The following is a 15,245-nucleotide window of genomic DNA, read 5'->3' on the forward strand; positions in this document are numbered from 1 at the left end:
TGTGGCTGCTTTCACATTTGAGTAGGAAAAAAAAAGTCAGATTTGAGTAGCTGCAATGAAGACTATGTGGCTCACAATCCCTAAAACAGCTATTATCTGACCTTTACAGAAAAAGTCTGCTGACCAAAAAAGAAAAAAGCCAAAAGTAAATAAATAATAAATAAATAAAACCCAAAACAAAAAACCACCACCAAAACCGCCAAAAGTCCAAACATCTTAAACCTTCAGGGCCGTGTCATCTCATTTCTGATTATTTTTCCAGTCTAAAGTTTCCTCACTCCTTACATCACTCAGGCTAGATTCTGGCTACTCGGAATCTTTTTTTTGAGACAGGGTCACTCTGTCACTCAGGCTGGAGTGTAGTAGTCTTATCTTGGGTCACTGCAACCTCTACTTCCTGGGTTCAGGAGATCCTCCTGTCTCAGCCTCCTGAGTAGCTGGGACTACAGATGTGCACCACCATGCCTGGCTAATTTTTTGTAGAGATGGGGTTTTGCCATGTTGCTCAGGCTGTTATTGAACTCCTGAGCTCAAGTGAGCCACCCACCTCAGCGCTCCCATAGTGGTGGGATTACAGGTGTGAGCCACTGTGCCTGGCCTACTTTTAAATCTTTTCATTCCTAATGTGTGTCAAGTTCTCCCTCACCTCTGGGTTTCTGTACATACTGACCCTCTACTTGGAACTCTTCACTTCTGTAAGTTTACTTCTTGGAAGCGAACTGTCCCATCCCTTCCCCAGTTCTGGTTTGTGGTGCTCATCTGCTGTGTCACCTGTTATACCTTCATGTCTCTACATAAACCACACACCCTGTTGTCATTACTTGGCTATTCATCAAGGGCAGATACCTCATCTATCTTAAAAACTAGAGAGAAGGACATTTAGTATAGGCTTGGAGTTCAGCAGACTTGGGTTGAAATCCCAACTCTGCCATTTTCTAGCTGTGTGATCTCTAATTTAGCCTCCTGGAATCTCAGGTTCCTTATCTGTAAAATAAAAACAAAGATAGTATCTACCATATAGGGTTGTTTTGGGGATAAACTATTATAACTGTCCAGTGCCTAGGATTGCACTTACTACAGGTGCTCAATAAAATTTGTTGAATGAGTAAGTTCTTCACTTACAATCCGGATTTTAATATTATTTAATCTTTTTTTTTTTTTAAACAGAGGAAATTTCTGTCTTTAGCAGATTAACACATATTACGGGACAGATGCTTAATAGATGTCGACAAAAAACAAACTGATTCTCTTCTGGCATAAATGCATAAAATAGCCATTTAGAAAGCCTATATTACATAATCACTTATAAAGCAGAAAACAAATATTAACCTACAACATCAATTAGCTTTATTTCAAAAGATGAAATAAATTATCGTCAAAGAAAGTCAACAAGTAGCATCTACAGTATATGATTTTGTAGACAGTGGACCAATGTTCTATTAATAAAAATCTCAAGTCTGTCAGAGGTCTGGGGAAAAAAAAAAAATCACACAAACTATATACACTGGCCAACATTCTTTTAATGACTCCTATAGTCCACCTGCTTCCAACTTTGTAAAATTTTACATAACTACTGCAATGTAGTATTTTATAAACTATTAAATTAATAACACAAGCAAAAGTGATTTCAATATTTCTAAAAGATGACCTTATATGCAACAAATGTGATTACAAATAAATGTGATCAATAGATAAAAGGGAGACTGAGACCCTACAATGCAATTAAAATATATTCTAACATGAAGACCTAAATATGTTAGTACATACATCTTGGGAAAATATTCGATCTCTAGCTCTCTGGTACTCTTCTTCTCTTTCTTCTATAGATTTGCTTCTTCTGTCATCTTTCAAACGTATTCTCATCTACAGAAAAGAGGATAATTTTTTGGCAAATGAACTACTGGTATAATATATCTTGCACCTATAAAAATGCTATAATTGTTCAGATTACCTGGTTATCATCTTTGTCAAAGCTAGAGTTATCTCTCTTGAGGATATAACGTTTCTGAAAGTCTTCACCTTTATCATCCTTAATATGTTCATTAAATTTCTGATCAGGTCTTAAAAAACAAAAACAAAAACAAAGGAACAGGAAAAGATAATGCACAATATTAGCAAAGAAGTTAAACATAACATTTTATGAAAAGCAATAAAATAAAAGTTACCACTTTTTAGTGCCATACTGGAGAACGTATTCATGGACAGTTATAATAATTTATCCCCAAAAAAACCCTATATGGTAGATACTATCTTTGTTTTTATTTTACAGATAAGGAACCTGAGATTCCAGGAGGCTAAAATAGAGATCACACAGCTAGAAAATGGCAGAGTTGGGATTTCAACCCAGGTCTGCTGAACTCCAAGCCTATACTAAATGTCCTTCTCTCTAGTTTATAAGATAGATGATGTATTTAGTCCTCACAATAATCTCATGAGAAAATACTAACTATTCCATGTTATGGTTGAGCGGCCACATCAAATACAATGTGGGCTCTGGAGTCAGACTGCTTGGATTCAAAGGTTGAGCTTTAGCACTTTAGCTGCTTGATGACTTGCAAAAGTTACTTAACTTTTCTCTTTCCCAGTTTCTTTATTTGTAAAATTGGAATTATATAGTGTACCTACTTCTTAGGGTTATTCTGAAGATGAAATGAATATGTCAATAACACACAAAACAGTAAACACTCAGAAGTTAGTTATTTATATAAATCTTATTGAGCAAACAGAGGTTCAAATGGCTTAAGCAAATGTGCAAGGTCAAAGGTAGGCATATGATTAAGCCATAGTTGGAGGCCAGGTCAGTTAGACCCAAAGCCTGTACTGCCTCATCTAAACTTATGAAAACATGCTGGGACAAGGAAAGTACAGTACTGTATCTTATGCTACTCCTGTGGTACCTAGTTTGGTGTTATACAACTGAAAGTAATAAAATATTTTGTCATTCAATTAGCTACAAACTTACAGACGACTTCAAACTGCATCCATGAATTTTAAATTACAGTAGGGCACAGATTTGTTTAACATTAACTGAACAGGTTAGAAAACAGAAGCTCTTTTATAGAGGTTAAAGTTGTGACCTAAAGTAATGCTTATGAAATCTTAGCAATATATTTTATAGTGAACTCGTCTTTCTTCTACAGAAATGTTGCAAGTTCCACTGGGTTCTAGAGGACAAACACAAGGTTGTGGGCCTTGGAAAATCACAGTTACATAAAATTTCACCTCCCAAAATACATTCTCAGCTTCCACAAATTAATTCAATCAATACTCTTGTGACTAAGCATCATTCTAGTACAAAACTGGAATTATTCTTTTGAAATATGAAATATAACAATACATTAAATGGCTTTAGAGAAAATCTCATTGAACTCCTAGGTAGTTTTTATATCTATTATATAGTCAAATGATATATGTGAATAACCTAAGTAAATTTCTAATCCAAATAAACCTGAGTAATGACATTTTCAGCAAACTTCCTTATATCTAGAACCTAAGTAACGCTTCTTTTTTAAAAATTTTTTTAGAGACAGAGTCTCACTCTGTCATCCAGGCTGGAGTGCCATGGTGCGATCTCAGCTCACTGCAACTTCTGCCGCCTGGGTTCAAGCGATTCTCCTGTCTCAGCCTTCTGAGTAGGTGAGATTACAGGCGGGTGCCACCATGCCCAGCTAATTTTTTTTTGTATTTTTAGTAGAGATGGGGTTTCATTGTGTTGGCCAGGCTGGTTGTGCACTCCTGACCTCAAGTGATCTACCTGCCTCAGTCTCCCAAAGTGCTGGGATTACAGGTGCCTGGCCTTAGAACCGAAGTAATACTTCTGAACATTTATTTTAACCTATGAATTTCTAATAAAGTACATAAAAGCCTCCTGTCAAATTATGCAAAAGGAGAATTATCTAAGCAAGTTAATGAAATCTCTATTGTAAAATACTTAGATGGGTGAAATAGAGAACAGATTTGTACATAAATATATATATAAGAAGAAGAAAAATAAGACTAAAAACAGCTTTGTGACCAAAATAATAAGAAGACTATTTTCTTCAAGGATTTGAAATATTTTTATTTAGTTCTGACAATGGCAGTATGTTATTTTTGTCATGATTGCCCCATTTACTTATGTTACCTATTTTTGTAACTGTTCAAAGTCACATTTTCTTATTTATGGAGTTTATAATTGAATGAGGGACTGCTATTCCAAAGTGAACTATAAGGTTTAACCAAGGGCCTGGCAACTTTTCTAAGAGCAGCTGGATTCCCACACCAATAGCACTGGCAGGCATTTCAGCTAACCTTAAGACTGTCTTACCTCATTCTTTTATAGATGCCTGAATTTACTGCCCTGTAATCGCCAACTTCCCGCTCCATTGAGACACCCCAGTGGACACTGGGTTGTTGACATCCACACCACCACTGATTCAAGGCTGGAGCGGGTAATCTCCCTATGAGGAAAAGGTAAGTTTGTTTTTATTCAGTGTGGAGCAGATCTCTAAGGTTTTCTGATTTACTACCTTCTTCATATCCCAGAAGATATTAAAAAGAAAAAATACAGTGTAACTTCAATGATCTGAAATGTCAGGTTATAATTATATTCTTGACCCATACTTCTTTTTAAGTGTATTATAAGCATCTCTGCTGAGCCTAGCTTTTGATTATCTTGATAAAGAGAACTCTAAAGTTTTTTGACATCATTCATAGAATTCAAATAACTGAGGTTACACTGTATTGAAAACCTTAGAGAGTCACCAGTCAAAATGCCTGCAAATGTATATGTGCTTGGGTATCCAGCAGCTCTGAGTAATGTTGAGAGGTACTGGTTAAATGAATTAACGGTTCTAATTACTTCTAACTCAGCTCATAGCATAATGGTTACTATCCTACTTTAGTCATGATATAACTGACTGGAAAAAGACTAATTGAAAAGAATATTAAAGATTAAGGGATATGAAAATTTTAATGAAAATTAAATCAGACTCACATTTTGGTAACATTTAATCCCTATAGAAAGAAAAGATCCGTTTCTAAACACATCTATTTTCACTAATTTACTTTTAATTATAGCAAAAATCATTTAAAAATACTAAAGTATCTACTTAGTTGACAAAAAGACTATTTAAAATGGGAGAAAACCAATAGCTCCAGCAAGTGATATGGTAGCTATAAGGACAAAAGACCATAGATCAGAAAAGGTATAGATGAAGTAAATATAACCATGCAAATTAAATCATTCACAGCTAAGAACCTGGGAGAAATTTGGTTTCAGGAAAGAAAAATAATCGACCAAAAAGGACTATTTATGCCATCTGAAGTTGACTGCTATCCATTACCACAGACTTGTTGCTGCCTCATATCAAACTGAAATTCCTTTTGATAGGCCAATCAAAATAGAAATTTTAGCTGAACTCAGCTAGTTGTTTTAGGATTAGCCTTATAAATAGGCAGAAGATGTAACGGATGTGCTGTGTATGTTTTATAACTTGGGTGTCTCTGCATTGGGTCTTTTGTTCCCAAGTAACAGCAATGATGATCTACTTCCTTAATAGTATAAAGCAATCAATTCTTAAAACAAAAAGCTCCTCCTAACTCTTTAAAAATTTTCCTTGGTGAGTCATACATAGCCTAGGAAGAAGACAGCACTATGGATGATACTGCATTAACCAATAGTCCCACTTTCTTAAGAATTGTGAGAGAAAAGGAGTAAATCTGGAGGCTTTTTGGAAAGAATGGTAAACTGACAGAAGATTAAATATGAAGGTGTCACAGACAAAGTCTATTCTCTCTCTCTTTTTTTTTTTATTAATTTGACTAAGGCTGGCTATAGCTATCTAAATTAATTTTAAAAATCCCTAAGAGTTGTTGTCAAACATCACTGATATTATGTCCTCTGGGTTTTTATTTTTTTAACATATGCCCCAGTCCTCATTCATATGCTACACGTGAGTTCAGGCTGTTGCGTTTTGTTCCCAGTAAACTAAATGTGTTTTCAGTCCTATCACATAAGGTTATCAACAAACTTAATTAGACTGCTCAAACATGTGGAAAACCTCAGATGAAAGGTACTATAGAAAGATAAAAGTATTATTATTTAGATATATAATATGCAGTTACATCTCTTGACACTTACATTCTTGTATTGCTAGTTTTGTTTACTATGACAGACTTCCCACTCTGATCAACATTGTGGTCTAATCCAAAGTAAGCGGCTACTCTGTGTAATAGCATCCTATGGTAAGATGTCATTGGGGGGAATTTTTTACGTGGAGACCTAGAAGCACAAGAAAAACCAATTTAGTAAGTCAAGGAGAATGGTGATGACAATTTCTTTTCTTGTTAAATGTCAGGACTTACTCATTATTACCAATGAAATCTAAAATTTCTTGTTCCAATTTCAGCAGCATCATTCTGTCCCTGAAACAAAGTATGAAGACTCTTATATGTAAAACTTAGTAATGAAGTAATCACAAATGTCAACAGACTATGATTTATACAGTTAAATTTCACCCCCTAAAATCTATACATTCAGGACTACCCCAATCTTGATGCTAGAATATTTATTAATGTTTTAAAACAATAAAAGATGATTTTTTTAGTTTAACTTTTTATTACGGAAGTTTTCACACATACGCTAATGTACAGAATAGTGTAATGAATTTTGATGTACCCATCACCCAACTTTAACAATAATCAACATGTGGCTATTCTTAAATGCATTTTTTTTTTTTTTTTGCTTACACATAACGAAGGAACTTAAATGTATTTTGATCTGCTAAGTATTACTATATTAGAGTTTGCTCTGTGAATGTGTGGATAGAAAAAGCACTTTAGTTTTTATTTCCTCATTCAATGAAGTAGAGAGGAAGCAGAAAAACAGATATCTTTAGTTAGGCTCATGACTTTGTTATCATGCTGAACTCCATAGAAACAGTATTCTAAAGAACATGCAACGACAGTAACGACAGGAATACTCCTATGGGACTCTAATACTAGTATGTAGATGGGACTATGGCAGAGAAGTATTAATTATATCGCTAACTCAGAAGAAGAGGATATTTCAACCCATTCTATAAACTGCCATTATATATTTTTAAATTTTCCCATAAAAATCTAAGTGAATCAAAAACCTCCAACATATAAAATAAATAAGGACTCTAGGGAGTACCTGTATATGCTCCCTTAGATCACTAAGGTCTTATTTAGTTCACTTAGCCGCAACAAATTAATGGTATCGCTCCCCAAAGGACTTCCCTGCTCACACACCCATAACATGGCTCCAGAATTTTCCTGTGCTAATTGGAAATTTCATGCACGTGTGAAAAAAAAAACATGTCTAAGTTACAGAACCTTAAAGCTAAAAGCAGCTTTACAAATCATTCAGTTTTATCTTCCAAAGTTTATAGATCAAGAAAACGAGGCCAAGAGGTTAATGATTCTCTAAAATAGAAACTATGCAGATTATTCTCAATTTCAATAGAAGAACTGGTAGCCCCCGCCTTTGGTCACCTGAAAGTCTACACATCAGACCTGCATTTGATTCTCCTCCTATACTGCAAAAGTTTCATAAAACTAAGTAATAACATTTCCCCCATCAGTCATTAGATATTTAACTATACATTTTTATATTAGTTTAAAAAAAATCAAGAGAAAAACATGTCTACCTGGTGATTTCAAATCCAAAGCTGAAGAGAGAATTACATTTTAACAAAAATTATATCAATATTCAGTTTTGTCTCCAAACCTGCTTCTCCTTTAGTATATCCCATCTCAGTAAGTGGCACCACCTTCTGCTCAGTATATGATACTAGAAGCATGAGAATTCTAGTTTTTATTTATTTGAGACAGAGTTTCGCTCTCGTTGCCCAGGCTGGAGTGCAAGGGCACAATCTCGGCTCACTTCAACCTCCGTCTCTCATGTTCAAGCGATTCTACTGCCTCAGCCTCCTGAGTAGCTGGGATGACAGGCATGTGCCACCAGGCCAGACTAATTTTCTGTTTTTAGTAAAGTTGGGGTTTCTCCATATTGGCCAGGCTGGTCTCGAAGGTTGTTGTTGTTTTTTTAATCATCCTTTTTCAAACGCTTCTGTATAGTTAATTACTACTGCAAATTTTATCTACTTTTGATCTATTTTTCTACTGCCACAACCCTGGATCCAGGCAATCAGGATTTCCGGCTTGACTACTATAGCAGGAGTATATTGTCTCCCTGTATCTTCCCTGATCTTCCCTAATCTATTCTACATGAAACATGTATAACAATCTTTTAAGAACACATATGTGATCACACATCACTCACTTTGTTAAATCTGTCATGGGTTTCTTACTGCTCTTAGAACTAAACATATGTACAAGGCAGGCATGAGCTGGTCTTCATCCAGCTCCAGCCTAATCTCCTGACCTGAACTCACAAAACTGTTATCATCCTGGTTTATTTTTGTATTTGCCAAGCTCCTATCTTTCTCAGGTACCTTGAACATGCTGTTCCCCTTTGCTGAAACACATTCTTATATTCTTTCCTAGAATTGTTGCTTTTACATATTTTTCTTTAATAGCATTTATCACAATTATTGTCATATAGTTATTTGAACTATTTGTATATAGAAGGGTTCAACAAATATATTTTGCATGGAATAAAGTAATAAAATTACTTCATCCAGAAGGTCTTTTAGTATTCTTTTTGTGTTTCTTAAATTTGGGGGGAGAGTGAAGAATTTTTACTTCCTAAAGTTTTCCCAAGAAAGGATTTATTTACTAAACTGTAAGACCCTCTTTCATCCAAGTTTTTTTTTTTTTTTTTTTTTTTTTTTTTAAGACAGTCTTGCTCTGTCCCCCAGGCTGCAGTGTTGTGGCACAATCTCGGCTCCCTGCAACCTCTGCCTCCTGGGTTCAAGTGATTCTCCTGCTTCAGCCTCCCGGCAGCTGAGTACAGGTGCCCGCCACCACACCCGGCTAGCTTTTGTATTTTTAGTAGTCACAGGGTTTCACCATGTTGCCCAGGCTGGTCTTGAACTCCCAACCTCAGGTGATCCCCCCGCCTCGGCCTCCTAAAGTGCTGGGATTACAGGCGTGAGCCACTGCACCCAGCCTCATCCAAGCTTTTGGGGTTAATTTATCGTGAGACAGTATTTTCAGTAACTTTTATAATTTACATAGTGTCTTATTGTAAAAAAATGAAGACAAGAATCAAAAGCAGGCAATTAGCTGAGCGCGGTGGCTCAATCCCAGCACTCTGGGAGGTTGAGGTGGGCAGGTTACCTGAGATAGGGAGTTCAAGAGCAGTCTGACCAACATGAAGAAACTCTATCTCTACTAAAAACATACATAATTAGCGGGGCATGGTGGCACATGCCTGTAGTAATCCCAGCTACAGGCTGAGGTAGGAGGCTGAGGTAGGAGAATTGCTTGAACCCGGGAGGCGGAGGTTGCAGTGAGCTGAGATTGCGCCATTGCACTCCAGCCTGGGCAACTATCTCAAAAAAAAAAAAAAAAAAAAAAAAAGCAGGCAACTTATTTGGAGTTCAGTACATTTAAATTGATTTTCTGTGTTTGAGCTAAAGAGTAGGTATAAGAATATTTCAATCGTTCTTCAGTGAATGTACTGCCACTGAAATTTCTACTATCTGTGTGAAATAACAAAATCTAACAATTTTACTGGCCATTGATACAAATTTAGGCTGTCTCTCCCCTTAATATGTAGATCTAAAGATTGCAGAGGATTTTTAGATTATCTGGGTTTTTTATTTTTAAAAAGATACCCTGCTTTTAGTAGCACTTGCTAAAAAAATAAGAATGACAACTTTCCTAAGGTCTTAAGATTTATACCTTCTGCCTTTTATTCCACATTGTAGCTTATCCAAGCTTTCAAATTTTCATATCTGTAATTGAGCTTAGATATTTTTATAATGGTCATAAGTTAAAGGTTAATAATCCTTTACAGGAGACTCTAACAGGTAAATTACTTTTCTTAAGGTATACTGATGTTTTAGCAGGTGAGCCAAAACCATCTAAAAGTAGGCACAAACTAAAACTTCTATCGTGTAACCTTTAAAATGAACTGATACATGCTGTTATTTATTACAGAAGTAATAAAAACAAGCTAATAAACTACTACTAAAAGTTAAAATGAAGGGCTAACAGTCCTTTAGTTATTAGTGTTCTAGTCATTATTCCAGAAGTAATTTTAAAGAAAGAGGGAACAGTTGTTATACCAGTGGCAAATAAAAAAAAAGCAGAAAAGAGTAATGCTTCTGTTTGACCACCCTCCATCCAATGTTTCACATACTCTTGGTCAAATGTCTGCAACAGATAAGAAATAAAATGACTTAAATATTACCTCCAATAAAAATGACTTTTAGAAGATATTTCAGAGAGCAAATACATGATGTTCCCTAGAGCAAAACAAATTACTTAAAAAATATCCATTTTCAGGATTAATCCACGGAATCGTTTTCCTGTTAGTTACATAATATAGTTATCTGTACCATCCATATTTCTCCATATAAAATTTATACAATATGGCTAAAAGCAACACAAAAATATGTACAAAATTATGTCAGTGAGTGTAATCTTTATCAATAACACCTTCAGGTTCCTAGGTTCTAATTCATTAATGACTGTATTTAATAGGGTAGCCTCTGAAAATATTGCAGACACCCAGAAATTCCAGATAACTTATTATTTAACCCCTGAAATTTAGTTTATTGGGCTATGAACAAGATAATGAAGATTTAATGATGTGAAAAAAAAATTTCAAATTAAAGTGATCCAAAAAGGAAAAGTTGACTTAACATCTAGTAGAATTCTCTAGGCAATATTCAACCTTGAAAGCTTCAGTGGGAATCTGCCATACTTCTAACTAATTGTATACCAGGTATAGCTGGCAATTAGCTGTATGCTTCACTGAGAGAGAATATTGAATCATTTATTAAGCAAACCTTATTTCTCCCAAAATTTAATATTAGCTTCAACTTCCTAAAACCACAATGACATTAATAGTAACTTATACATTAGCCATTAAATGAATTATTCACTTGTATATTTGCTCAAATAAAAATGCATACACAGAAGAAAAAAAATACATGCTACAATATGGATGAACCTTAAAAACATTATGCTAAGTGAATAAAAGCCAGTCATGAATGACCATGTATTATATAATTTCATTCATATGAGATGTCCAGAACAGAGAAATATACAGAAACAGAAAACAGATGAGGATTGGGATCATCCAATATCAGTACTACTATTATTATTAGCATAGGAATAGCTACAATGTGTGGGGTTTCTTTTGGGGCAATGAAAAAGTTCTGTAACTGTGGTGATAGTGCTCCTATCTGTGTATTGAATGTACTAAAAACCATTAAACTGTATAGTTAAAAAATGTCTATGTGGATAACTGAAAATCGTTTGCATCTATAGAGGAAAAATAACTACACAATCGAAACATAATTTGGAAGACATAAAAACGGATTTATAATCTTTGTTCCTTGCTGATGTCTTTCCCACTGGTTTAGAGAGAGAAGAAAAATTCTGCCTGTCTAGGATCTTGTTTCACTCATACTAGTTATGAATTCCTACCTTCCCTCTTATTACTCAACCCACTGAGTTCTGGTTCCCACCATCCTATTCCAAATGTTAAAACAGCCAACAATTTCTAACTTCCGAATCTAATGAATTATTTTTGGTACTTGTTTTGGAAAACCTCTTTAATCATGTTTTCCCTCTGTTCTCACACCAACACAACAACAATCAACAGAGAAGACTTCTGTGACCCCAAATACGTGGCGATTTCTCTCCACCAGCAAGCAAGCAAGCAATTCTGTAGTGGACACAGCTGGGTGTCCTCCAATTCAATTCTGACACTCTATACCTGGAGATAGTGTCAGATCCCACAGTTTGGGGCTCAGTCCCCAAGACTGCCCCACTTCAGACACCAGTTCCAAGTCTAGACCTCTGGAACTTCTGACTACCGGCTTCAAGTTGGGGTTCCCATGACCCCTGCTTTGGATTCAACTAGTTTGCTGGAGCGGATCACAGAACTCAGGGAAACACTTATATTTGTTGGTTTATTATAAAGGATACAGATGAAGAGATGCATACAACGAAGTATGGGGGAAAAGGGACGGAGCTTGCATTCTTTTCCTGGAGCCTGCCATCCTCCAGGAACCTCCATGTGTTCAGCTATCTAGAAGCGCTCTGAACCTGTCCTTTTGGGTTTTTATGAAGTCTTCATTATGTAGGCATGATTGTTGAGGAGACTGACCTTCACCAATCTCCTCATCCAGGAGGTTGGGAGCAGGGGCTGAAGTCCCAACCCTCTAATCATGCCTTTGTCCTTCCAGAGCCCAGCCTAATCTGATATCTTGAAGCTATCAGTCAACATTAGCATACAAAGAGATAGCTCTTTGGAGATTACAGGCATTTTAGTTGTAAGCTAGGAAACAGGGAGGAAGACGAAATATATACATTTCCCAACCGTACAGTACTTCTATTTTCATATCCCTCTGTTATTTTATTTTAATTAAATAATTCATTTATTTTGAGATGGAGTTTTGCTCTTATTGCCCAGGCTGGAGTGCAATGGCGTGATCTCAGCTCACTGCAACATCCACCTTCCAGATTCAAGCAGTTCTGCTTCAGCCTCCCAAGTAGCTAGGATTACAGGCATGTATCGCCCAGCTAATTTTTGAATTTTTAGTAGAGACGGGGTTTCACCATGTTAGTCAGGCTGGTCTTGAACTCCTGACCTCAGGTGATCCATTGTCCTTGGCCTCCCAAAGTACTGGGATTACCCGCATGAATCACTGCGCAAGTCCCCTCTGTTATTTTATTTTCTGTGTAACTGTTCCCTTTTGGTTGAGTTTCAGGACAAATGTTCTCAGGATTCCTCTGCTCTCTCTCTCTCTCTTTAGAGATGGGGTCCAGCCTGGAGGGCAGTGGTGAGATCATAGCTCAGTGCAGCCTTAACCTCCAGGACTCCAGTAATCCTCCCACCTCAGCCTCCTGAGTAGCTGGGACTACAAGCACATGCCACCGTGCCCCGGTTTTGCTATCTTTAGTACTTGGCCGTTCTGTTCTACTCTACTGTCCCCACTGCCTTTCCATATACAAATGATCATCAAGTCCTGCCATGATACTTCCTAAATATCTTTCAAATGTGTCTTTTCCTCTCCATTCTTTTCTATGGTCTCCTAGCCACTGTCTTTGTTTACAGTTATCTCTGCCAAAATAATCTTTCTAAAACACCAAAGTAATCTTTCCAAAACACAAATCTCATTATGGCATGGCCCTATTTAAAATCCTGTAACTACTCCTTAACTTGGCATGTCATACTCAGTATTTCTCGACTGATGCACTAATGGCATTTCAAGATAATTTTTCATTGTTTATCACTGTTTCGTAGGTATTTTTAGCATCCCTGGCTTCCCAGCAGCACTCTGCACTCACTGGGACAATCAAAAGATCCCCTCACATTTCCTCACTGCCAGGGTGTTATTATCCCATGTTGACGATAGTTGGATATGACCTATGCTTCATACCTCACCAGTACCTTTACTGTCATTTTCTTTTTGTTTGAGACAGAGTCTCGCCCTGTCGCCCAGGCTGGAGTGCAGTGGCGCATCTCTGCTCACTGCAAGCTCCGCCTCCCGGGTTCACACCATTCTGCCTCAGCCTCCTGCATAGCTGGGACTACAGGTGCCCACCACCACGCCCGGGTAATTTTTTGTATTATTTTTTAGTAGAGACGGGGTTTCACCATGTTAGCCAGGATGGTATTGATCTTCTGACCTCATGATCCGCCTGCCTCAGCCTCCCAAGGTGCTAGGATTACAAGTGTGAGCCACCATGCCTGACCTTTACCGTTACTTTCTGGAATAACTTGCCACATGCTTGTGAGAGTCAGAGGGTACAATCTTATCTTTCCTTGAATACAACACTTCCTCTCACATAACTATGCCTCGGCAATCCTCTAGTCTCTCTATCTGGAATGCCCTTCCCATGCTTCTCTGTATGGACAGCTCCAATTTAAAACACTCTTAATTCAAGATTCAGGTTAGGCACTACCTTTTCAGTGACACATTCCCAAATCCTTTCAGAGGTTGGGGCCCTTTTCTGGCTATTACAGCATCTGTAAACCTCTTTTATATTTGTTTTATTTTAATTATCATGTGTCTTTTTCTAGTACAGAGACAGTGAATACTGTAGGGTCAGAGCTGTTATGTAAAACCTTTTCATATCTATGATGTTTACTTAGTACAATACTTGGCACATGGTTAGAGATGTTCAACAGACTCATAAATTTATCTTTCTGTTGGGACTACTGAGGAATAAACTTGAACTGGAGGAAAAAAAGTCAAGCAGAGTTGCCTATATTATCTCTAAATCCTTACCCATAATCCTTCAGCTACTATTAGAGACAGACCACTTTTCATTTTGGTAATCCTCTTTGGGGTTGATATTAAACACAAAACAGAAAATCAAGGTAGTACTGAAAACAATACCTCCTGAATGAAAACAAGTTATCTTGAAGCAAGACTGTATGAGATAAACAATTCTCTTATCTTCCATGTGCCCATATCTAGTGACATCATTTTTATTTCAGTGTATGTCAAATACCTACTACTCTGGAAAGCTAACATCTAGAGGAAGATTTCTTCACCTTGGTATCTTTCACTCTATGAAAGTGTTGGTCAGATAATTTGTGGGTAGCCATTTTTGTAGGGAGAATGTCTCAAAGTGGTTATGAGTTGCCAAAAAATTTAAAAATTATTCATTTAGTAATCTGACAAAATGAAAGATTTCACAATTAAAGTACTGACTCAAATAAACAACTCAAAAATCTTTGGGTTGATGGTTTATAAACTCAGCAAGAAGGAACAAAAACTTTGCATTTAAAAAGTTCAAAAACTCATTATAAGTGAATACACTAAGTTCTTATTTGGTTGAGTGCACTATGGTGAGATACCTATTTTTCTTTTTTCTCATGACTTAATGGTATATGTCTAACTCAATTAAGAGCCTAAATATCTTAGTGATTCTGTATTTCCCAAAATTCATACATCATGGTGACATGCATAATGCAAAAAGATATTTATATATTTTCATATACTAGACCAACAACACCTTCGCCCTAAAAAACTAAAATGTTTCTGGTGTACTTCAAATATCTGCAATCTTATTCTATTACTCTAACTCAGTAATGAAAACATATATAGCAAAATTATGGTACTCTAGAAGCAATGGAAACCTTATAA

General features: G+C 36.4%; 1 protein-coding gene across 25 annotated transcripts in view; it reads right to left on the minus strand.

Annotated features, from left to right (window-relative positions):
• R3HDM1 (R3H domain containing 1) overlaps positions 1-15,245 on the minus strand; it is a 197,544-nt gene that overhangs the window by 89,276 nt on the left and 93,023 nt on the right. For 23 of the 25 annotated variants that reach the window (XM_050750944.1, XM_050750938.1, XM_050750939.1 and 20 more), the window contains 4 exons: positions 6,346-6,405; positions 6,122-6,262; positions 1,952-2,060; positions 1,768-1,863 (listed from right to left, as the gene is read on the minus strand). In XM_050750944.1, the coding sequence (XP_050606901.1) occupies positions 1,768-1,863; positions 1,952-2,060; positions 6,122-6,262; positions 6,346-6,405 (406 nt within the window). Of the gene's footprint in view, positions 1-1,767; positions 1,864-1,951; positions 2,061-4,306; positions 4,440-6,121; positions 6,263-6,345; positions 6,406-10,199 lie in introns of those variants that run through there. The other 2 variants (XM_050750957.1, XM_050750960.1) reach the window with 2 other exon arrangements.

The sequence above is a fragment of the Macaca thibetana genome, chromosome 12 (assembly GCF_024542745.1).
Source record: "Macaca thibetana thibetana isolate TM-01 chromosome 12, ASM2454274v1, whole genome shotgun sequence".
NCBI classification, from domain to species: Eukaryota; Metazoa; Chordata; class Mammalia; order Primates; family Cercopithecidae; genus Macaca; species Macaca thibetana.